This window comes from Leptinotarsa decemlineata, unplaced genomic scaffold (assembly GCF_025532065.1).
Source record: "Leptinotarsa decemlineata unplaced genomic scaffold, Ldec_3_MD MMD2_tig00002159_RagTag_RagTag, whole genome shotgun sequence".
Lineage (NCBI taxonomy): Eukaryota > Metazoa > Arthropoda > Insecta > Coleoptera > Chrysomelidae > Leptinotarsa > Leptinotarsa decemlineata.
The window spans coordinates 4,817,971-4,843,349 of NW_027412574.1; the positions used below are offsets into that span (position 1 = coordinate 4,817,971).

Below are 25,379 nucleotides of genomic sequence, written 5' to 3' on the forward strand. Positions count from 1 at the left end.
TTGCATATAGTACAAGTAATACGTTGGGAAAGTTAGTTTGAAATCTGTTTTTCCGTTAATGAGCTGTCGCCACCATACGAACGACAACTCTCAGAAGTTGAGAAACTTGTGCGAGCTAAGGACTAACGAGGTCTTACTTTTTAAAGGTGGGATTCCTAACACGGTTGCAGAATCATCCCAGCATCAACCAGATAAATTATCTCAAGATAAATATCTGGTTGAGGCAGGAATCGAACCCAAGGTCTTCCGATCGTGAATCGGGCGCACTACCACCGCTTCCAACTCCACAACTCCAAGTTAAAAATAATAAAGACAAAACATCCAAATTCGAGAAATCAGGACTATATAAATTGAAGTGTGGAACGTGCCCTAAGGTATTTATTGGTCAAACTGGCAGAAATTTAGGAATCGAATCCAGGTACATCATACGAGCTATGTAAATAAGAAAACAAATTCAATATATTCAAATCATCTTCTAGAATAAAAACATATCTTTAAGAGTTCGAAATTTTGCACATGGAAAATAAAGGTTGAAACTGAATCATTGGAAGCAATGGAAATTAATAAACTTAAAAAATTCAAATATTCTAATGAATGACCAACTAGATTTGAATAGATCATCATTATTGAACTTGTTTTCTTCAAAACCGAGAAATTATTATTATTGATGTAGATATGATGTAACATGCTTCAGGTGATCATAATTGAACAGATACCTTAGGTAGAGGTGTAGGTAATTTTTTGGAGGAAGTCTCAATTATGGTTACCTATAGTATATAAATATTAATGTAAGAACAACTTGGAGTATAAATCACTTGACAAAGCTACTGTGCTAGCGAAACATGTTGTGATATAATTTTCAAATAAAGTTTTTGGAGATCAAATCGTGAGGTGTAGTTTTTGAAATTACTATGGATCTTCATCAAATAACGGCCGAATCAACCAGAAAATTTTAACACTCAATTCAATTTTATTTATTCGTTTGTTCTTCCATAGATTTCAAAACTTTTAACAGCATTTTAGACAATGGAAGTCCGAATTTCACCAAAGAACATGATTAACCACTCTGAAACAAACATTGCAAAAATTATTTGTAAAATTTCAAATTCAAATAATTTGATTTACCAAGTAACTACCCAATAGAAACAAAATGAGTCCATCAACACTTATTATTAATCATTTTCACCTTATTGCTATGTTTTGTCGATCTGAACATATGGTATATTACGGGCAGGGGGGAATCAAATTACAGATATTTCATTCAAATCATTTTCCTTTGAGTCTACAGATTTCAGAAATCAGAAATTGACGTCCCGGAGCGGCCGCCCGATTCTCCATATATTCCTCCGGCCCTGTTGATAGACATACTCGCAATGCGCAAGAGCAGTAGATTATATTTCAATTCAAAGAACACAAAAGACAAGGGCTAGAAAATTTTAAGTGCACGTGTTTGTGTTATAAGGTGATTATTAAAGTTTTTTTGCATTCAACAGAGCATTCAATTTGGATGGGAAGTGTGAATCCTTCAAGTATAAACCTAATATATAAAACGAACTACGCTTTTCAAGGAAACAATTATTAGTACCTCTGTCCAAAATTTCTAAAGGCTAACAATCTTCTTATTTTCAAAATGCAATAATCGCGAAAATTGTGAAATTGTCTTGATTCTTGATATTCATTTGTTTCCAACAAAGTTGATTTTATAGACAGTGTATCAGTGATTTAAACACTTTTTGAAGTTTTTTACTATGTCCAAAATTGCGAAAAAAGGTAGAAATCCTGGAGCTGTTGATGGCTGGTTGGATTCTCTGGGATTATATAGAAAAAATATAGCTTATGACGAAACTTGTCTGTTTAGAGCTATTTGCGAACAGGTTTGCACAATAATTTGTTTCTAAACTTCAAAAACAAAAATTTTAATTTGTTTCACAGGTTTTTGGTGGTCAAGTTTATCATGAAAGAGTTAGAAAGGAATGCATAGCCTATGCCAGAAAAAGTTACAAGGAATTTGTTAATCTAGGAATAGGACAAAAGGATTGGTTTATTCATCTGAATGAATTGGAAAAGCATATGGTAGTTTGTGGAGATATAGAATTGTGCATAATCAGCAGAAAGTACAAGTAAGTTATTGGGTGATGTGCTTAAATTCAAGTATTCAAGTCCCAATCAATATTATTTAACAGAATTTGAAATTGAATCACATTGATTCAGGATTTTAAATAAAATCAATTTATATGACTAGATATTAAATTAAATTGATTGAAGCACTGAAAAACTAAGCATGACTGACTGAACTTGATATTGCAATCATATAACTCAAATATATATCTTAACTTCACTTATAATTATCTAAATTAAACTGCTAAATACTGAAGAAAGAGACTTGAGTTTATGAATTTATAAAATCTGAAAACAAGGTCTGTGGAGGTTGAAAAAACTCTAGAATCAATGAAAATGCTGAATAACTTATATGACATATTTGAAACTCAAAAAAGCCTTGTAAATAAATACTCAATATAAATTAAGTGTGTTTATTAATCGCTCAATAGAATAAATATTTTCCTAAAAAAATGAAAACAAGTACTTTTGAATTTTTTGCAGAAAAAATGAAAAGTCAAACAATTTCCTTGAATTATTTTTGACACAAAATGTATTTATGTTTGTAGGTCTCAAACAGGTGTTCAAAATATTTACATTCAAAAATGAAAAAATAATATAACAAGAAACATTCTTGAATAGTATTCAACATAAAGAAATCATGTACTCTGGTCAGTCTCTTATGAAGGGTTTTGTCATTCAAGCATTTATTTAAAAAATATTGAAAGAAGGTAAATTCCTAATTATGCATCTACCTATGATTTCAATACCATAAAACTAAGTCAAAACTAAAATTGATATTTCAGAAGAACCTGTATTTTTATTTGTTTTTCTAGTGATTGGTGATCAACCTGAAAGATGTGAATCCTTTAATTATAAGGGACCATAAAAAATTTATTGAGGTGATATTTTCTGTATGTCGTCGACAGCTGGCCAAAAAAACTGGTTCAAATTATACGTGGGAAATTTAACTTTGTGATATTTTCACTAGTCATGTCGATAATTCTTCTCATATATCAATTTTATGCATAAGATACTACATAACAATTTTCGCCTATCAAATCCATACTTTGCTGTTTATTATTTTCCAAAGAACATGCTTGTTGCTGAGATTTTGAGGGTGTGCTATTTAATTGATTCTTTTTCTTTGTATATTTTGATATTTCAGTCATTGGTTGTGGTTCTTTAACATGCTCCATTCAATTTATAGAATTTTTCCTCGTAACATAAACTTATTTTTTTCGAAATTCGCATGAAATTAAGTTGAGTCATTTTTATTTAGGTACTTGTTTTAGGTGAAATATAAACAAAAAACAATGAGATTTTTATACCAGATACGGTAGGATCAGTATTTCACTTCGGTTTGGTAGGAATCAGTATTTCACTTTGGTTTGAAGTGAAGTCAATTTTCCAGTTTATTGTAATAATTCATGACATTTTTCTGAGCTAAATTCACTATTTCCTGAATTTATTAATAGCTAACTGGAATATTTGTATTTTTCTCTTTTTTATTTAAAGTAAGTTTTTTGTGTTTTTCTCTCTGGAAAATGACACATCTACTAATAACATAAACCAGCCAACAGTGATGTTTTTGTTTTGTTTTTAATTTGAAGTGTTGAAAGGATGGAATAGTATATTGAACATATTTTAGTTATGAATCAAACTTGAAGTGAAACTTTAAAAAAAGTCAACTCAGTTTTTATTTCATATTAATGAACCCATGTAGGAATTGATTTAACCAAAATTTCTCACAAAGCTTTAATTCAACTCAAGAGTATTGTTTTTAATATTTCACAACTTTCAATTTCCCAATCAACTTATTTTTCTTCATCGGTCCACTTGTGAATCTACCTGGAAAACTAATGAATCCGGAAACCAAGTACTCGCATGTTAATATAATAAAGAGAATAAAATATTCTATTAGAACTTAGCTTTATCCTCAGCTCCATCCATGATAGTTATAAATTTCCAAAATATAGAAATCACGGCAGCCTAATAACCACAAATGTTATTGAATGTTCAAAATAACTCACGTTAAAACATAAATAAGGCAACTATAATAACTGAAATCTTTTGTACAATTGTTATTCGATAAACTCATTAGTATTTCAACATTGAACCATTTGATTTTTAAGTATTTAAACGAGATTTTTTGGATGAGAAAATCAAATAGAGATTTGATAGCACTAGCAGTTCAAACTGCAACTTTATCTATAAGGCTCATTCTTTTTATCATTTGCTGATTTTATGTGGCATCTTTAATTTTTATCAATTTCTAGTCGTGATATAATCATATTTGATGCTTCCAAACAAATGGTATTTGATTTCACAAAAAGAAACCTACCAGAAGTATTTCTTCTTTGTCTATTGGATAAAGATCATTATGATGTAATATTTAAGAAGGATTATATAGCTACTTATGGTTTCTGTCAATGTAAGTTTCTCATGAATTTATTATTTGTTTTTATTTAATGTCTAATTTTTCAGCTGTGATATATAAAGTACTTTATGAAAAGGTATTCAAAATCTTTAATGTGGAAGAAATAGTAAACCACATGTTGTATGATAAAAATATCATTACACAGTCGGAGTTAGAAAAGAAAAATATGCTTGATGAAGAGTGTAATTCAGAGTCATTGAATATACAGGAGGAAAGTGATGAATTGGAAGAAAAGTCTTTTTCGTCAACTAATTTAGCGCCATTTCCTTTCAAGGTAGCAAAAGCCCTCGATCCTACCATCTATCGAAATATTGAATACGACTCGTGGGGAGAAGTAAGGAGAGGTCAGTCTAATATTTTTAATTCTATCTGAAATTTGTTAACTCCACCTAATTTTCAATTCTATTGAAGCTAAGTGCCAGTCGTTATTATTGAGAATTTAATTGGTGAAAGTAAGAATCATAAACTTTCTCAACAAACATAATATCATCAGCAATTCACAATTTGGTTTCCAAAATAATAAAAATACAATCGATGCCGTTTTTAACCTACTATATGATATCTATACTGAAATCAATGAGGGTGAGGTAGTTGCGGCAGTGTTCTGTGATTTCTCCAAGGCTTTCGATTGTGTTGATCATAGAATACTGCTGCAGAAGCTGAACTATTATGGTTTTAGGGGACTTTCATACCAGTGGATTGAGTCCTATTTATTAAATAGAAATCAAATTGTCAAGTCTACAGAATCTTCCTCATTAGAAACAATTAGATCTGGCGTTCCACAAGGGTCTGTCCTAGGTCCAGTTCTTTTTCTATTATATATAAATGATTTGACAAGTATACATATATCCGGTAGATTCACTTTATTCGCCGATGATACTACCATCATCTGGCACAGTCCGTCTCTCCAGAATTTAAACAAAATAATCATTGAAGATATATCCAAAATTTCCAAATGGTGTGAGTGTAATATACTTTCTTTTAATATTAAAAAAACAAATCTAATTACTTTCAAATGTACGCTTAATGATATCAATATTGGAGTAAGTAGCATTGAAAGTAAGGGATATACTAAATACTTAGGACTATTTATTGATGGTAAGCTAAAATTTGATGAACATATTTCAGCATTAAGGAAAAACATATCATCTGGGTGTTTTGCTGTTAAATTGGTAGCCAAGGAATTAGACTTGCATTCGGCAAAATTGATTTATTATTCTTTAATCGAATCCCGCCTGCGCTACGGTATTGCATTCTGGGGAAGCTGCAGTAGTTATCTCTTTAATAGTATTCTGGTTTTACAGAAACGTGCTATACGATATATGTCCAAAGCTAATTATCGCGACTCTTGCAAACCTTTATTCAAACAATTCGGAATTCTAACAGTAATGGCTTTATACATTTTTGAAACTGTTACATTAATAAAGAAACATATTGACAGATTTGGGTCACCCCAAGTTCATTACACTACTAGACAAGACAATAATATTAAACTTCCGAGACCGACTTCCACTTTATTTAAAGATTCATTCATTTACAATGGATGCAAAATATTCAATCATTTACCTGATGAAATTAAAGACATTATACCTCTTAAGCAGTTCAGAAAAGCTGTAAAAAATATTTTGGTTGTTAGACCGTATTACCACCTTGAGGAATATTTCAGTGACACGCTATCATAGTTGTACTATTCATACTCCAAAATTCTTAGTAATAGTTCATTTTTAAATATTCGTAAAGCGATATAGTGGTTTAGGTATATGATTCATAATTTCACACATTGTTATCCAGGTTGATATACATATATATATATATATATTTTCTCTCTTGTAAAAATTGACTCAGGCTTAGGACTTTATTGTGTTTTTAATGTATGTACTATGCATGTGTATGTCTGTTGGTGTGTGTGTACACACACCTTGTACTGATTTTAATATTTTATATGTATTATTTTGCACTATTTTTAAGCTTTGTAACCATGATTTATCATGTATACAATAAAGCATATTCTCTCTCTCTCTCTCATTGCTCTCGAGAAACTTTCTGTCAACGGAGAAGATTTCAGATATAGTCCTAATGAAATGTAGATTAAATTTTTCAGCTATCATTTCATCTGAATATTGAACATCATTCACTGTAATAACTATTTCACAATATTCCATAGTTTTCTTTTTTTGTAATTCCTCAGGCTTAGAACTTTATTGTGTTTCTAATGTATGTACTATGCATGTGTGTGTCTGTTGGTGTGTGTGTACACACACCTTGTACTGATTTTAATATTTTATATGTATTATTTTGTACTATTTTTAAGCTTTGTAACCATGATTTATCATGTATACAATAAAGCATATTCTCTCTCTCTCTCTCTAATGCTGTTGGTGTCAGTTATATTGTTTGTATCTATGCTCTTTAATACCTGATTGATGATACTTCAAAATCTAAAACTTCTACAAAACTTTATGAGGATACAGAAACTTTTAAAATAAGCAAATCAAGGCGAGGATAAGTGGCAATAATAATTGGTTCAAAGAAAGAATTACAGTTTTCAAATTTCTATAAATGAACAGTATATTTAAAAAAAGTTTACTTCACCTAAAAATAGATACCATTTAATGAAATTTAATCTAGATTAACTAGCTTTCAGCAGTGCATTAGTGGTTCAGCCTAGCACCACTGATGAGACCTATAGAGGGCCTAACACTAGTTTTTGAGTTTTGGGCTCAATTAGTTGCCTTGCAATGAAAGTTGCAAAAAAGTCAGAGGACGAATCTCATTCGGGGGTCGATGTCGAAGCATGGCTTTGTAAAAGACTGCCTTTGGGAGCCCCATTTATCTTTGATATTCTAGTTATCCTATAGACGACCCATTCCTAAAGAAAATGCCATCACATTTACTTTTCCATAGCAAATCCTGTTAAAACAAACTTTTATTCAACAAAAATTGAATACTGTGTGAAAGGTGACATGAATATTCAGGGCGGAATGCCAATGATATTAAAAAAAAAATCACTTGATAAATTGAAATAGTAAACTTAAACTTAAAAAATATAAAAAATATTTCAATTTTACACTCCTTAAGGATTTCCTGTCCCTGAAAAATATTGAATAACTTTTTCAGGAAATGCTTTCATATGCATTAAAAAAAATTCGAATACACTCTCAAACCTTTATACCCACAAATTTTTGCCGTCAGCACTTGGCTCTTTTAGAACAATACTATTCATGGCACTCAGCTCTTTTACTAAACTTTTGAATGTTTAAATTTTTTTATGACTTGAAAACAATCATTTGTTTATGGAGAAAACTGTTTTTTGAAATTGGTATTTGCCTTTTTTGGACTGAAGGAGAGGCTAAACTTGTAAGTGTTTACTGAAACCTTTGTCAATAACAATTTCTCTTTAGACAATATAGCATATTTATTATTCACCTTCTTAGTCACTCTTAAGTTAACAACATTGGTAACTAAACTGATTGTCACAGACGAATTATTCAGGCAGTTCAGAGGATGAAATACGTTGTAATTTGAAAATTTCCTGTTATATATAGAGAGACGTTCAAATTGTTTAGATAGATAACTTCAAGTCCTATGAGAATCACCCCCATATGTGTCATGCGATTTTTGTAGTTTTTGAGTTACGAACTTTTTAATGTAATTATTAAACCGGATCAACTTAAGTATTTTTTATTTTATTTACCGAGAGGGGTTTTCTTAAGTAGTTTTTTGTTACATGATCCATATGAGTTATTCTTCATTCATAAAGCTATTTAACATTACCGAAAGATATGAACATTTTCATCAATAATAAAATTCGATTGAAAAAGGCAGGTCAATTTTCAACATTGAATTTATAATCGTTTACGGTTCCTAGGTGTCTCACCCTTCAGCTATACAAGGTAGTTGCTGTTTTTAGGAAAGTAGATGATATTTTCAATAACTCTCAAAAATATAACATATTTCATATAAATATTATTATTATTTTTCATTAATTACTAGGTTATTGTGACAGCTGATTAACGGAAAAACAGATTTTAAACAGATTTTTAAACAGAATTACAGCATAGAAGTAAAGAAGGGAAGAGGTAAAAATTAAGAGAAAGCGAAAGACAAATGTTATGATATGAATTGATTGTATTCATTGTTTTATTTTTCACTGAAGTTAAAATTCGAATCTGAATTTGCTTTGGTAATGACAAAAGATGCATAAATCTATTTCAAATAATATAATAATAAATAATCACCTCTGAAAAATTTCATTTCAGTACTTCAGATGATAGCTTACTAGATACCACCAAGAAGCTAAAGAATATGTTTCAAACATATTCAGAAAGTTTCACTTTGCCTTGTCGAACATGATTTGTTTTAAATTGATGAAAATTCAACCATTCATAAGGATCATGTAACAAAAAAATACTCAAGAAAAATTTAAACAGGGCCGACCGAAAATTCTTATAGAAACATTTGAAAAATTTATAGCTCAAAAACTACAAGAAATCGTATAACATAATATGAAGATAAAAAACACATAGAAATGCATGCTGGCTTGATGCAGGGATTTGTTAAAGGTGCAGAGCTAATATTCATACTAGAAATTTGATTGTATACTTATACAATATGTCATGACAACTATTTGTTTGGAAAATATAATATTTACTAAATATGACACATTTTCTTTCAAATAGGCCAAATAATATTTTAGAGCCTGTCTACCTCCCTCTAATTTACTTTCTATCCTTTATTCCTTTATTGTAATTACACAAATTCAATACCAAAAAATGTAGGTATACCTATGACAATTTTCATGTGTCCATCAATACTTATTGGCATTGTATTTTGCTTTGAGGCACTCATCACTGTCAAAATTGATATGTTATCACATAACACAATTTCAAATTAACTCTTCTGGTTAATTAAGTTGTAGGTACTCTTAGTATTCTTCTTACCTGAATTTCATTACTTCAGACTCCCATTGTCTACCATGATAAATGATTTTATATCATACTAGTACTATGTTGCTGTATCTCTGCTGTTCCAATGTTTTGACAGAATCAGAATCAACGAACTTGGGCGTGCGCAGCATTATAGAACAGTGCTTTCAAAAAAATTGTTCTACAGCGCCATCTAGTGGCGAGTTACAGAAAAATTGATGGCCTAAAAACCTCTATGAAAAATTACTTATGTATGTCAAGTTTCATCACGATCACTTGAGCGATATAGAAGTTTATCACTTACCAACCAACCAACAAACATCCATTTTTATATATATAGATTAGACAATGGAAGTCCGAACTAATGAAATTCACCATGTCTACCACCTTCAAACATTCTTTTTACCTGTTAAGAAAAAATTATATCAATAGCTTAATCATCACATAATATCTAACAAGTAATATTGGCTAAATGGTTGAAATTATTAACCAAATAACGATTTTGAGCACCTTTCAATATGTAAGTATTACTGAAAACTATCATATTCATCATGCATGGGGTGGCTCAAAGCCATTGTTCAACTTCACAGTTGAGATATAAACATAAATATTGGTTGAAGATCAATATTAAATAATACTGCATATATTTATCATGAATCATACTGTAAATTTTTATGAATGATTTTTTTTCAGAAATGCGTCTCGGAGATTGGTATTATGGAGACAATAAACTTATACTTGGCACCAAATGTATATTCAACGACGACCATAATAACGAAAAGTTAGAGTGTTATATTCAAGATATCACAAAAGATCAAAATAAATGTGTTATTTACATAACCAAAATGGCTGAGAAAAGAACAGTGAACTACTCTGATTTATCACCAGAGGATGGGGCAAAACCTTGGCCATTACCTTATAGGTGAGTGTGAACACAGTATTATACATTATTCAGATTGAAGAATATTGTATTAATATTGAGAATATGAGTGAACAATCATTTGATCTCGGGAGTTTTCTGAAGGGTACATTGCCAATTCAATATTAAGAGACCTTAAGTCTCCTTAAGTGAAGCATACGCCTGGAAGATGGATGCATATTGCTAGAATACATAAGTTCTTAGTCATACAATTTAGGAGATGTGGCTAGAAAATAACCGGTGAGACAAACGGTGGGAGTCTCGAGGTCAAACGCCATATTGCTGAGATGCCTAACACTTCCCAAGAAAAAATCCTAAACTGATGGAAAAAGGAAATAGTTATTACGTGTGATGAATCATGGTTTTATACCTATGATCCTAAAACTAAGGGCCAATCACTGCACTGGAAGAGTACACAGTCAATATGATTGAGCAAAGCTCGAATGTCCAAATCAAAATTCAAGTCCATGATGATTGTTTTTTTTATATCCATGGATTTCTTTATGTGAATTGGGTTTTTGCAGGACAAACAGTAAATAAAGAATATTGCTTTGAGGTTCTAGCCACTTTCTGTGAGGGAATAAGAAAAAAATAACCAGAATTTAGAATTAGAACAAAGCTCTAGCCCAAACTGCACACTGATAGTTAGTCAAGTTATTTTTTCCAAGCATGGAACACCCATCTTACTTAGCAGATCCAGCTCTGTGTGACTTTTGTTTCCGAAAGTGAAGAAATTGAAAGGAACCAGGTGGAAGCTTTGGTGGAAAAAGCGTCGAAAACTATGAATATGCTTTCAGAAAATTACTTAAAATACTGTTTTGAACAAGTGAAAAATTCGAATGGAGAAGTGTAGGGAAAGTGAAGGGGAGTATATTGAAGGATATAAGGTGAAAGTTGTAAAGGAAAAAAATTAAAAGAGTTACACCAAAAATTCATGTGGCCAATGAACATGTTTGATATTTGTTCCGTTGTTCCTCCACATATTCTTAAACTTCTGGTTTGTCCGATGCCTTAGTAGCTCAATGAATTTTCTAGGTTGAATTGACCCACGCTCATTTGAGTTAGTTCTAGTTTTATCTGTACCATATATTGTTTTTATTGGTTTAGTTTTAATTGCTTGTCTGCAAATTTATCTCATGTATCCATTACTTTAAATTCTAATATTTTATAACTTGCCCAAACTTGAAGTTGATTAATCTGTTTAAAATCTGTATTTCCGTTATTCAGCTGCCGCCCCCATACAAACGACAACTCTCAGAAGTTGAGAAACTTGTGCGAGCTAAGGACTAACGAGGTCTTACCTTTTAACGTGTGATTCCTAACACGGTTGTAGAATCATTCCAGCTTCAACCAGATAAATTCTCTCGAGAAAATTATCTGTTGTTAGCTAATTAATCTCTGAGATACTAAAAATTTCTTTTTGATTACCATTGATGAATTTTGCCTTTAGTTTCTATTTTTATTAACCTTTATGGCATTGTTTTCTTGAATAAAAAAAAACAAAAAACATCACAAGCTGCCAGTTATCACTATGACATGTAGGTAGGTATTACTCTTCAAACAAATAGTTAACAATATGTATGATTCCACAACAAGCACTTTTCCCATACACCAGAATTACAATACTATTCTCCATAAGTGTTTCACTAACTAAGTTGGCATCTTCAGGAGATGAAAAATACTGAAGAAGAACTTTATTTCCAGATAGGCAAGCCTAATGTATGATACTCATCATTTACTACATCTTAATTTCAGTGAATAATGAAATTGATTTCTCTTGAAAAATGGTATTAATAATAATAAAAACTTTTTTAAGGTTTATGAAGAATATCTTTCCAGTAAACGGGTCTCTTGGTCCTGTACCTTCCAATAATGACAAGGTAATACCAAGACCTAAACGACGAACCAAAGACAAAAAACGAACAAAAAGTGAAAGTAGTATTATGTCTGCGTCCATGTCAATGCCTTTTAAATGTGATGCAATTGAAAACATAGAAGATTATATAGGAGCACCTGCTATAGTAAGTTTTAATTTTTTTAATGTTTTATATAGAAATGTATTATTTTCATTTCTCTTCACAATTTTCTATTTCGTTGGGCCTTGGAGATTTTAATTAATTTTCAAATGAAAACCCATGAATTGATTTTCATAATATGTTACCTAAACCTCAGTCTGTTTGGTTCTTGGGTGAGATCTCATTTGCTTCTTTAATCTTAATTGATTTTTTTTTTGAGTGAGTCTTAGGGGAAAAGTTTTCCTTACATCAGAGTTATAGTAAAAAATAATACTTTCTCACTAAGTCACTCTGCATTACCACAATTATAAGTTCTTATATTTAAGTATCTCAATCATTTTTGTGGTTCTTCATAGTCATTTTTGGGAAAGAAAGTTTTTGGCTTTCTACTACTTCATCTTGATACAAAAAAATGTGGGAATCTTCCAAAGAAAGGAAGGAAGTAATCAATTTTAAAATAAGTAACCCTATACATGGATGTGTAGATCGTGCAAATAAGTAACTTTTAGACACAAACTGGAAAAAAGCCCTCCTGAAAAAGCTACTCTCATATAAACAATGAATTACATGAAAGACAAATTCTTTCGAAACAAATACTTTTATATGAACACTGAATTATACAGAAGACACTATCCTCTACTAAGTTTTTATTCCAAACAAACAAATTTTAGCTATTCATTCTAATTTTTTTTTGTTCTTCCATATATTTTGAATCATTAGACAACACAAGTTCGAACTAGTAAAATTCACCATGAAACGTTGTCAACCACTTTCAAACAAAATTCTTAGAGTCCTAGTCTTCAGTGTCCAGTATAACACCAGTCAAGATGGTTACTTAATGTGATTGCTGTCGTGAATAAGTATTAGTAATCTGTAAAATTCAGTGTAATTCATTAATTCCAACCAACAAAGTGAACAGTGGGAACAAAAAATCGAAAAAACCACAACCTTTCATAAGTAGCATCTGTTAATCACTAATAGAACTCCTACGTTAACATGATAACTGCAATGATTATTACTTTTACTTTATATATATATTTTTATAATGCTTTGTCAATAAAAACATATTGTTTAGACATTGAAGTATATCTTGAATTAAATTGAAGGGAGATGAGAATGTGATATTGCCTAAAGTAGTTTTTTTTCCAAAAGTAAGCCTACTGAAAGCAATTTTTTTTTCAACTTCTTATCTCTGAAAATTTACTAAAGATTATTCTTATATTTATCAGATGCATAATCCAAATGAAATAACTCAAGACCACTCAGAAATCTCAACCACTGTGCACACGGAAACAAATACATTCCTAGAGAGTCCGATAAATTCCCAACAAGATCCAGTCAGTGATAATATGTATAACTGGGACTCGTCACACTGGCAGTCATACATGACTCCAACCCAAGATCCATTCATTTTTCCACAAAGTCCGATGGCACATAATCCCTTCAACTTCAAGCCTATGGTTGCATCAGCTCCAGTGACACCAAATGTGATTCCATATCATGGTAAGGAGATCTACGTTCAACTACTGTTATCTCAATGAAATGCTATTCATATAATCTATTTTAGTAATGCATCAATTTGTAAAAAAATATTTTTTCAAGATTTCAGTTTGTTGAAATTGATAATGGTATTCTTTTTTTTGGCACCTGAACTTTTGCTAATGTTCATGAGCTTTTTTTGAGAGCACTATTATAAATGAACATGAAGAAAACTAAATAATATAATATATCATTAGTTCGGACTTCCATTGTCTAATATTATATAAAATGATTTGAAATCCCTGAAAGAACTAAAAAAGAAGATTTAAAAATGATTCAGCTATTCATTTTATATAATATCAGGCAATGGAAGTCCGAACTAATGAAATTCATCATGAAACATTGTCAATCACCTTCAAATAAATAATATAATATAGTTGTAAACATGTGCTATAGGAAAACTGTAACAAAATAAATTTAAATGATTTCAAAAAGCATCAATCCGATAGAGATGTTCATACAATTTTCCATTTTGAACTAAGCATAAATTTAGTCTATTTTCAATTTCTTTTAGAACGTCACTGACTCTTTTTTTTGTATTATTGTTTTTCAACAGTAGACTGTGCTATACGAAAACGGTAACAAAATAAATTTAAATGATTTCAAAAAGCATCAATCCGATAAGAGATGTTCACACAATTTTCCATTTTGAAATATGCATTAATTCAGTGTATTTTCAATTTCTTTTCGAACGTCTCTGACTCTTTTTTTTTGTATTATTGTTTTTCAACAGTAGACTGTGCTATTGGAAAACGGTAACAAAATAAACTTAAATGATTTCAAAAAGCATCAATCCGATAGAGATGTTCACACAATTTTTAATTTTGAACTATGCATTAATTTAGTCTATCTTCAATAGGAGGGACTTTGCAGTAGAAGGAAAATTACAGATAATACATTTCTGGGAGATTACAATGTCCCACGACACTAAAAACAATAGAACTAGAAAAGTTTTCAGCTTAATCACAAGATAAGCTATTATTGAGTTTTGAGAAGAAATTGAAGCTAGACTTAATTTATGCATAGCACGAAATGGGAAATTGTTTGAACATCTCTATCTAATTGGTACTTTTTAAAATCGATCAGGGCTTGCAAAATCGAGTTGATGTCGTAATAATTGCTTTGTTAAGCAGTTTCTTTGGGTGCACACTCACTGCCCTACTGTGGATTTAAAATATGTTTGTTAATCAGGATTGTGTTTGTAGATAGAAACTCGCCCATTCTGTAATAGTCAGGATCCACAAACTGATCGTACCTTCTGGAGTGCTTGAAGGGGCACATGGGTAGATTGTTGTTGGAGTTTTTCAAAAATGAAAGCACAAAATATAGTATTTCTTACCAAAAGGGATATCTTTGTTGATTGTGTTGGCTTCAGTTTCACAAATTTCATCTATTGAAACTTTTTGAAAAACAGAAATTAGTTTCCTGAAAACCATGAAATTTTTACAATTACACTGTAAACGAAAGATGAATGAGCAGTTCTTCTTTCTATACTTCAATACTTCTAAACAAAAATTTATTTATTTATTCATTAGATCTGTTACTAATATAGCTTATCAGCCATTCCAATAGTTTTCCACAAAATCCAATTGCTTTCAAATGGTTCACTGTGGTTCACTGGTTCAAATGGTTCACTGTGTCAAATGCTTTGGAAAAGTCAGTATAAATGACATCTACTTGATGTTTCTCCTCCAAAGCATTCAACACATACTGTGAAAATAACAGTAGGTTGGAAGTTGTTGATCTGCCTCTGGTAAAGCCATGTTGTTCATCTATTAGAACTTGATTAACTGAATCTTTGCTTTCGTCACATACTGTGGACTCAAGCACTTTGGGTATAGCACTGATAACACTTATTGGGCGATGATTCTGTATATTAGCTTTATCACCAGATTTATGAATAGGTGTTATGAAGCTTGATTTCCAGTATAGAGGAAATATACCTAATTTTAGAGAAGAAGAGAAAAGCGCTAATAATGGTTTTGCAAGTGTAAATCGGCAGTTTCTCAATAAAATATTTGGTATTCCATCCGGACCAGGACCTTTATTAATGTCTAATTCCCCTAGCTTGGTTAGAATCGTTCCCAGACTAATAGTGCAGTTACTTATGTGGAGGGTATTATCATAATTAATTTCTGGTATATTAGTCAGCTCATTAGATTTATAAATAGATTGAAATTCTATAGCAAAATTATTTACAATATCATTACCAAAAATCATTGAATATGTCCTTGGGTTTGTTACATTATTTTTTTGAAACAAAAACAATTTTTTTTCAAATAAGGCTGACATCTCCCGTTACAAGCCACCATCTGTAGGATTGATAGAGAACTCAATCCTCAAATATGAATGATGAAGAAGGCTCCTCAAGGCAGTCATTTGCGACATCGACCGAAGAGATTCGTTTTTCTTGTAACAATTGCAAAACAAAAATTATTGAAGAAACGGCATGTTGTTAATAATAATATTTATTCACCATTTGTGATACATAGCGTATATATGGTAGGTCAATGATTAATTACAAAAAACAGAACGTCACTTATGAATAAAATTATGGAATCAAAGTGTTATATGAACTGTTTTTTATCAGAAATTACGTCCTTTATCACGGTCTTCAGTTTTGACCAAGATTATTGTCTTTGTGGAAATGAAGTTTCATTTATTATTTTCGTAAAAATAAATATACAGTTGACTCGCGATAGTCCGACACTACAGGCCCGCGGGGGGTGTCGGATTACCAAATATTGGCTTTATTTAATTGAATTTGCAGTGTATAAGTTTGGAAATCTAGTTAACGATGAATTTTTATGCAATATATGACTAGAAAAGATTCAAAATATGTAATGAAGTCAGGCTTTAGTTTTAACAAAAGAAGAGAAATTTATTTAATATTAAAGTCATGACACAACATGAATCGGTTTTACAGGTGAAGGTAAGACCGCCTAGACTGAACCGATGACTCATACGGCGAAGCTTCGGACTACCGAGCGTGTCGACTGTAAAGTGTCGGACTATCGCGAGTCAACTGTAATTAACATTCATGTTATTTGTAAATATAAACTGAATTCAAATCTAAACTGTTATTTCGTAGATCAAAATTATCCTTTCTATTACAACTACCATGTCGAACCATATCAAGCCTACCCGCAATGGTCTTCGCCTCCTTTTGAACTTCAACCACCTCCTCCACCGAGAAATGATAGTGAAAAACGGCTACCACCAGAAAACCAAGACAAGGTTGAAACTCCCCAACAAGAAATGCCAAATGTTAATACCAACTCTAAAAATGAAGTCAATAATAACAATGAAATTCAAAGTCCGGTGGTACCTTCTCAAGAGAGAATGCTTACTTTCACTCCTCAGAGTCCCAGTGTTGAGGTTTATCCATCTATTATACCGTTTCCTCCAGGTAAGATTTTCATAATAATAATATTAGGTTGTTGCAAAAGCTTTGTCCTTTTTAATGTCATGTGTTTTTGTAGCTCCATATCTCAATAAATATGTATTCTACTATGTTGCGGTATATACTGATCGATAGAGAATTTTTTACTCTATACATTGATGCTGTTCATTTTTCCAAAATTTTAATTTTTTGACTCTTTACAGCCTCTTTTCAGCTTACTACTATATGATGTCGTTAAGCGATCAATTCAAATTGAACCAAAGCTCTACCAAAACAGTCCAAAAAATTTACCAGGCATTTGTCAATGATAGTGTTATAATAATAATATTTATTTCTTTGGTTGAAAAGTACAGTTGACAGAAATCAATGCACAATAAACAAAGAAAATGTCAATTATAAAAGTAAAAGTAAATGTAAAAACATATAAATGTAAATAACTACATGTAACCCTATTATAAAAGTCAGTCAAAATAATATAAACAACGAAATAACACAAACCGTGATAAACATCCATAAGTAATAAAAGTAACATATAAATATAACTATAACTAGGTATAGACTATAAAAAGCCAATAAAATATTATCAACACACAATTTATCAAGTATTTCTCAAATATTGGAGAAAAACACTTTAACCAGATGTGCTAAAGCTCAAGATCTTAGGTTAGTTGATTGGTGAATTCTTGAATGGTGTAACAAGTCCTTTGAAGTAGCATTTTTTTCAGCTGACTTTTGAACACATTAATATTTGTGGAATTCTTAAGAGCTATTGGAAGCATATTGTATAATTTACACCCACTGTACTTTATGCTTTTTTCATACAAAGAAGGTCTATGAGCGATTGGTATGATTAGATCTTTCGAACAAGTATTGTGGTTATGATTTGGAAGAGAGGACTGAACATTGGATTTATTTTCGAAAACATATGCACTAGCCTCTAGTATGTAGGTACTGGCAACTGTAAAAATGTTTAGCTGTTTAAAAGCATTTCTACATGAATCACGATACCCTAGCTTAGCTATTATTCTAACTGCATATTTCTGGAGGAGAAATATCCTTTTAACAGAAGCACTCATACCCCAGTTGAGAATGCCATATCGAAGGTGTAAATGAAAGTTAGCATGATACAATGTTAAGAGCAGCTTATCTTTAGTTTATTACATTAGGTATCAATATGTTGATTTCATATTAATTTTTTATCTAGAACAATTCCTAGCATATTTACAGTTTCTACAGGACTAATTGATTTATCACTATTTTCGTATAGTATCACATTTGAATCCCTTTGACCACGTCTACTGAACAATATGGTGTTGGTTTTAGATTTGTTGAATTTCAAATTGTTCTTTTCAGCACACAATATGATTTTATCATATTTATCCTCAGCAGTTTTATGGAGTGCCTCCATGTTGTCTTCAACAATCAAAATATTTGTGAAAAGAGAAATGAAAATTTCTGTTTTTTACCACTTTTATTTGTGACTAACGTTACTGCAGTTTCGTCCTATATGGACATTCTCAAACTTATACAATAAATAAATACAATAACAATAAATTGTATAAGTTTGAGAATGTCCATATAGGACGAAACTGCAGTAACATTAGTTACAAATGAAAGTGGTAAAAAACAGAGAAATTTTGATTTCTCTTTTCATTATGATCTCCTACCACGCAGTAACGGCTACATCCATCAATTTATCAAAATATTTGTATCATCAGCTCAACTTGTAACGAATACCGAGTTTGTTTTACTGATGAACGTAATTAGATCATTAGCAAATAACAATCATCGCCTGTACATTGACCAATTCTCACTTTTTGCCTCCTACCTATAAGATAAGATCTCACCAAATCATGTGGTACCCCTCTTACACCTGATCTATAAAGCTTAGATAGTAACATTTCATGGTCCACACAATCAAAAGCAAGTGAGAAATCTATAAAAAGGCCCATGACACACTTTTTCTTGTCGAGAGCATTAGCAATTCTCGACAGACATTCACATGACTCTGTACTCTTGGATTTAGTTAAACGGTGCTGTGAGGATGACAATAGTTTGTTTTGTTCGTAAAACATAGTCAACTGTGGTTTTAGATTCAACTTGAATGGCTTGGAGAGACTTGACAGTAGGTTTATTGCTCTATAATTGTCTAGGTCATTCACATCACCTTTTTTAAATAATGGGCATACTATTGCAAGCTTCAAATTTGCTGGAAAACTTCCAGACAGATTTATTAAATATGTCAGGGGATGACATAGTTCAAAACGGCAACTTTTCAGCAAGTTTCAGCAGTTCACAAACTGAAGATAGGAAAAAACTAAGTTATTTGACATATTTTGTACAAGGAAATTTGGATCATAGCACCTGTTTACAATCAAACTGTTCAACTTTGGTTTGCGAGATTTCGTTCCCAAGATTTCAACTTGAAGATGAGCCTCAAAATGGTCGACGTGCAGTAATCCAGGACAAGGATTTGAGAACGGTGCGTAAGATGGTGGAAGAACTGGGCGTCAGCTCCCATGTGGTTTTTGATGATTTGAAACGTATTGGAAAGGTCAAAAAGTGGATGCCCCAAGATTTGAACAACCAACAGAAATTGTCACATTTCGAGATATGTTGTTTGCTTTGCGCAACTAAAACGATCCTTTTTTGGATTGGATCGTCAAGTGTGATGAAAAGTGAATCCTCTACGACAACAAGAGACGTTCAGGACAGTGGTTGGACACCGATGGGACACCCAGGCACTTCCCAAAGGCGAAAACCCACCAAAAGAAGACCATGGTTTCTGTACGGAGATCAGCGGCTGGTGTGATTCACTATAATTTTGTGCAACCGAGCCAAACCATCACAGCAAAGTCCCATCGTGAGGAAATCCACGAAATGTACCGAAAATTGCGTCAGCAGAACAGGTCCGATCCTGCTCCACGACAACGCCCATGCACATGTTTCACAAATCATCGTCCGAAAATTAAACAAATTGAGCGTCGAAGTTCTGCTTCACCTACGATAATCCCCAGACCTCTCGCCAACCGACTATCATTTTTTCAAGCACTTCGATAACTTTTTCACCGGTAGAACCATCGCCAATAAGGACCAGGCAAAAACGGCTTTCGTCGACTTCATTGAAAATTAGCAAACCGCAGACACGTGTTTGTAGCCGTACTGATGACAGCTAGTCATCAGTACCTACGTTATAGCCAAGTGCAAGGTTAGGCAACACTTGGTTGCAGAAACAATACAAATGCCCTGAAATATATTAGGAAATTTGGGAAAAATATTTGTTTCAAATTTATTATATGCCAGAAGTTCCAGTTTTACTTTTTATAAATTGATATACTTTTTTGATAAAAATGTACGAAGATTTCTGAAAATTTACTAGCATTTCATTATATTGTACTCTTGTCAAGAAGTGCCTTTCAGGTCAAACATTTTTCTCCGCTTCCAAAAAATATGAACGAGGTGTCATTTAATTTGAAATAGCGTGTAGATGATTTTAAAAAAATTCCAAGTGATGCCTGAAAAAATTGCCAAAATTATAAATAATTAACTGAGAAAAATAGAGCTTTGTATCTTGCTTGCGCGAGACCTTTAATGAAAAAATATTTGTTCAACTTATTAAATATTAAAATTAAGAATTGAAAAAATGCAGGCACCTACTGGATCATGGTTCACATCAAATGACTTGATTCTCAATGAACAAAAAACAGAAACTATAACTTTTGAAACAATTTGCTTAAATCGAGATAACAAAAATTCAACCAAATTTTTGGGAGTACAAATAAATTCCAACCTGAAATGGATATAAATAGGATGTGTAGTAAACTTAGCAAGACAGTTTTTGCTATCAGAAGAATTAAAAAAATAGTAAACCAAAGTGCGGCACTTGCAACATATCACTCACTTTTTCATTCAGTCCTTAGGTATAATCAATTGAAATAATGCATCGAAGGTACATCTTAATAGAATATTTGTCATTAAAAATCTGCAGTAAGAAGCATAATCTGCCAATTATGATGAAAAGGGTCGACCAATATTTGCAAAACTTGAAATAATGACCCTATACTCAGTTATTGTCTATGAACAACACCAACATGATACAAAAAATAAATCAAACCTTGTTCCTATAGCTAATAGGTTGAAAAGAACAGATAATATAGAAATTAAGCTATACAATGCCTTATCTGTCGAATTTCGTAACTTGCCATTCAGAAGATTCAAAAGTTTATTGAAGAAAATAATAACCAAACATCCTTTATATGAAATTGATCAATTTTTCGAAGTTATTCAAGAAGAAAGAGACACTTTTGTGGTCACCTCTTGAACTTTTACTGAACTTTGAATATATACAACATGTTAGATATGTGATTTATAATTTGTAAAGCTCATGGCTTTACATTTTCGTCAATTTTTATACGATTGGAATTTTATCTTGTTAACTTGTATTTTTTTTTACTCTAATTTATCTACGACCATTTTTTAGAAACTGTATTGACGAATCTTATCCTCAAACCTATTTTAGAAATTTTATTGACGTGTCTAAAAACTGTGTGTTTCTAGAGACTAATAAAATCATTATTATCATCATGAATGAACAATAATTCACGATCAAAAAATTTTTATCTTGATTTTCAGTTGATTATGCATGAGTTAATAAAAAAAATTTCTACTTGAACATTGCAAGTGCGATTTTTTTTCTTCTGAACTCAGAATAGACTCCCGTAGGAAAAATACAAAATTTGTTATTTTTAAAAAGTTTCATTAATCATTGAATTTTTTAAAATATTACTATCTATCCGTTTTTTTAGGATCAGAATTTAGATGAACATTATTTTTAAGTTTCATATGCTATTGTTAAAAAAATTGTTATATACAAAAATTGGATCTTTTTACTTTCACATAGTAACTATTAATACATAATGTATGTAGTTTCTCAATAGCAATAATAATAATGTCGTTTATTGTCATAAAAATCCACAGGATATTGACATTGTCTTAAAAGAAGGTATACCTAGGTAAAAGATATGTATAATAAAGTTTAACAAAATGATGAGAAACAATGAAAAGGTTGAAAGACTGAAATTGAAAGATTGAAAATTATTTACTTTCTTTGGTGGAATATTCAGTGCTTGAATTACTTTGACATAAACTCATCTTCAGAATGAAAATAGTTTTCTAGTAATATGCTTTTTTGCGTTCAATTAATCATAATTATTCATATATTAAATGACAAAAAACCTTTGAAAACTAATATTCAATTCTTAACAAGTCCTAAATAGCATAATTATATACAAAAAGTTTCAATAATTTCCTAATTGATGTAATGCATACTAAGAAAAAAATTAACAAATTTGTTTAGAAATTTTTGATAAAATTTCTGAAGAAATGAAAAATCTAAAATAGTTCCTAAATTTTCTAAAGACACAAAGAAAGTTTTCTACTTTCTGTGATGCTCATAAAATTATAATTGAATATTTATATTTTCCTATTGTCACAAAGCCATTTATTCATTTTTACTTGAAACATTGTTGTGAACTTTTTTATAATGAAAGTTTTGTAAAAAATAAATGAAATCTATCTATCTATTAATTAGGGACACCAGTAGTATACACTCACGCTCCACCAGATTTGTCCGAAATGGTACTGCCTATGACTCCCGTAATGTACACGGAATTACCGCACATGTCCCCGACTCCATTCATTTATCCACCTACGCCTCCCGCTACTTGGTACCCAGCAGGAGTAACGCAGCAAGGTTTCATTTTCCCCCCACAACGTAACTAAGTTTCTATTTATTATACCATTGTTTTGTAACATTCATGTTTTTGTTTAGAGTTTGCTTTTATTTATGTTTTGGAACAAGAGTTTATTTTTATTTTTTATAAAGTGGTATATATATATATATATATATATATATATATATATATATATATATATATATATATATTATATAGTTGTTATTCTTCAATATTTTCTGGTAATGTGTTTAAAGTACTTTTGTTTTTTTCTTAATAAGGAATGGATGGTTTGATTTCCAGTAATATGTGTTTGTAAACTGATGAGAATGGCTTCTCTGTAAAACATAGTTGAACATTCAACATATAGAATAGACATTGAATATTTTTCATTGGTTTTACTTCATAATTTAAAAAAGTTGTTTTTTTTAACAAAGCCTACAAAAGTTATCAACACAACACTCAAAAACTTTTACAAAATACTAGATCTATAAAAAAACCGATAGCGATTTAAATTAAATAACATGGTAATATCGTTTGAAAAAATGATACACTTTGTGGTCTACTGAATACAAATTCTAATTGAGAACAATACTTTTGACAACCACATCCCATTATTGCTTTTTTCAAAGACATGATACTGGAAAAACTCCATCCTGTAATATATCTGAAATTATTATTTGTTTATTATAAGAGTTTATACATTTGTTATTTTTTCAAATACCAAAGTACTGTTGTTATTTCTTATTCATGGTCAATAAAATTAAGATTATTGCCAGTTTACTTTTTATATTTGGCTGTGACCAAGTGCCAAAATTTTTTCAATAATTTATACTTGTGTGTTAATGAACTGAGAACTGATATTGTAGTGTAGTTTTAGATAGTCCAGAGAAAATATATTGTTAAACCAAGTATGTTTGTACTTGACTAGTATTGAAACAATTGCCGCTGTAGAAAACAAAAATTTCATTTCAAATGTTGAAAGCACAAATTTGCAAACAATAATTTGCTAATTTCACTTAATGGTTATTGTCTTCATACGAAGTTGAAACGAATCTGTTATGAACTAGCTATCACTTTAACTTTGCCATGTAAATTGTTTTTGTAAGTTTTAGTTATTTGTATTATTTTGATATATTGTGGTTATTGTGATTGACTGTATTTTCATATTTACAGTCATAGATAATATTAGTAGCAATTTAAAATGTTAGTATTATTCACCATATTTAATAATGACAATACTCCTTAGACTAGATCATTACTTTTTCAAATTAAGGATATTCTTTATTTTTATACCAAGAGTGTTATGTTTTGTTATATATGAAACTTTATATATTTTAATAAAATATTATGTTTAACTTGATTATTGTATTTATATATGGAATATCAATTCTATATCTCGAAAGAAAATATACAAGAAGATACAAAGTTCTTCTTTGTTCTATGTCTCCAAAATTACAAGTACCTACAAAAGATAAATAAAAGTCTTGCTTCTGATGAGTTGAAATGTTGCATTCCACAGGGTTCAGTTCTCTGGCTACTGCTTTTATTGTGTATAAATGATCTTGCTGATATATCCAAATCCTGTTTATTAGATTGAATGCGGAAGGTAAATTACAATAGTTTTACCCTGGATATATCAATTATCTAAATCGTTACGAAATTATCTAGAAAGAGATTGAATGTCAAAGAGTGGTGTGAAATGACTCAATATATAATATATTAATTGTAAATTTTACAAAAAGCAATGATGAAATAGGTCTTGAGTTTGAAGTAATAACTTTGAGTGTAATGTCTCATCCCAAAGAATTTTTATTTTTTGTCGGAAATAATTTCCCTCATTTATTTCCAATAGATGGGTGATTAATTAAAATAATTCACAATATGCCTATATGCTTCAAATAACAGATTAGGTTTATTTCCAATGACTTGCAAATTTTTTTTATTTTAGTATTAGGTCATTTTCTGTAGAATTGAGTCCACTATCAATATTAGAATGGTCTTTTCCTCTTGGTTCATTAATAATTTTTCACTTTTCTTGTGTGTCATTGATGAGTTTTTTCAGGTTTGGGCATTTCAGCGTGCATTGTCAAATTGCATGACATGAATAAATCATTCAAAACGAGTTTTCACTGCAATTCATTATTCAATTTAAAACTATCATTTAAGTTACTCGACACATTGAAAAGAAATCATACCTATATGTAAAAAAGTATACCTATACGAGATATGTTCAAAAAATAACCGGAATTTTCAAAATTAACAGGTTTGGAGAGTCCAATGGTTATTGTTTATTATATTGGTGTACG

At 30.8% G+C, this 25,379-nt stretch overlaps 1 protein-coding gene across 1 annotated transcript; it reads left to right on the forward strand.

Annotated features, from left to right (window-relative positions):
* Window positions 1-1,390: 1,390 nt before the first annotated feature.
* On the forward strand, window positions 1,391-24,433 carry LOC111504527 (uncharacterized). The gene is made up of 9 exons (XM_023159100.2): window positions 1,391-1,874; window positions 1,933-2,120; window positions 4,377-4,531; window positions 4,585-4,881; window positions 10,156-10,384; window positions 12,198-12,402; window positions 13,626-13,899; window positions 17,027-17,344; window positions 22,929-24,433. The coding sequence occupies exons 1-9, from the start codon at window positions 1,749-1,751 to the stop codon at window positions 23,117-23,119; spliced, it is 1,983 nt and encodes a 660-aa protein (XP_023014868.1). The 5' UTR covers window positions 1,391-1,748; the 3' UTR covers window positions 23,120-24,433.
* The last annotated feature ends 946 nt before the right edge of the window (window positions 24,434-25,379 follow it).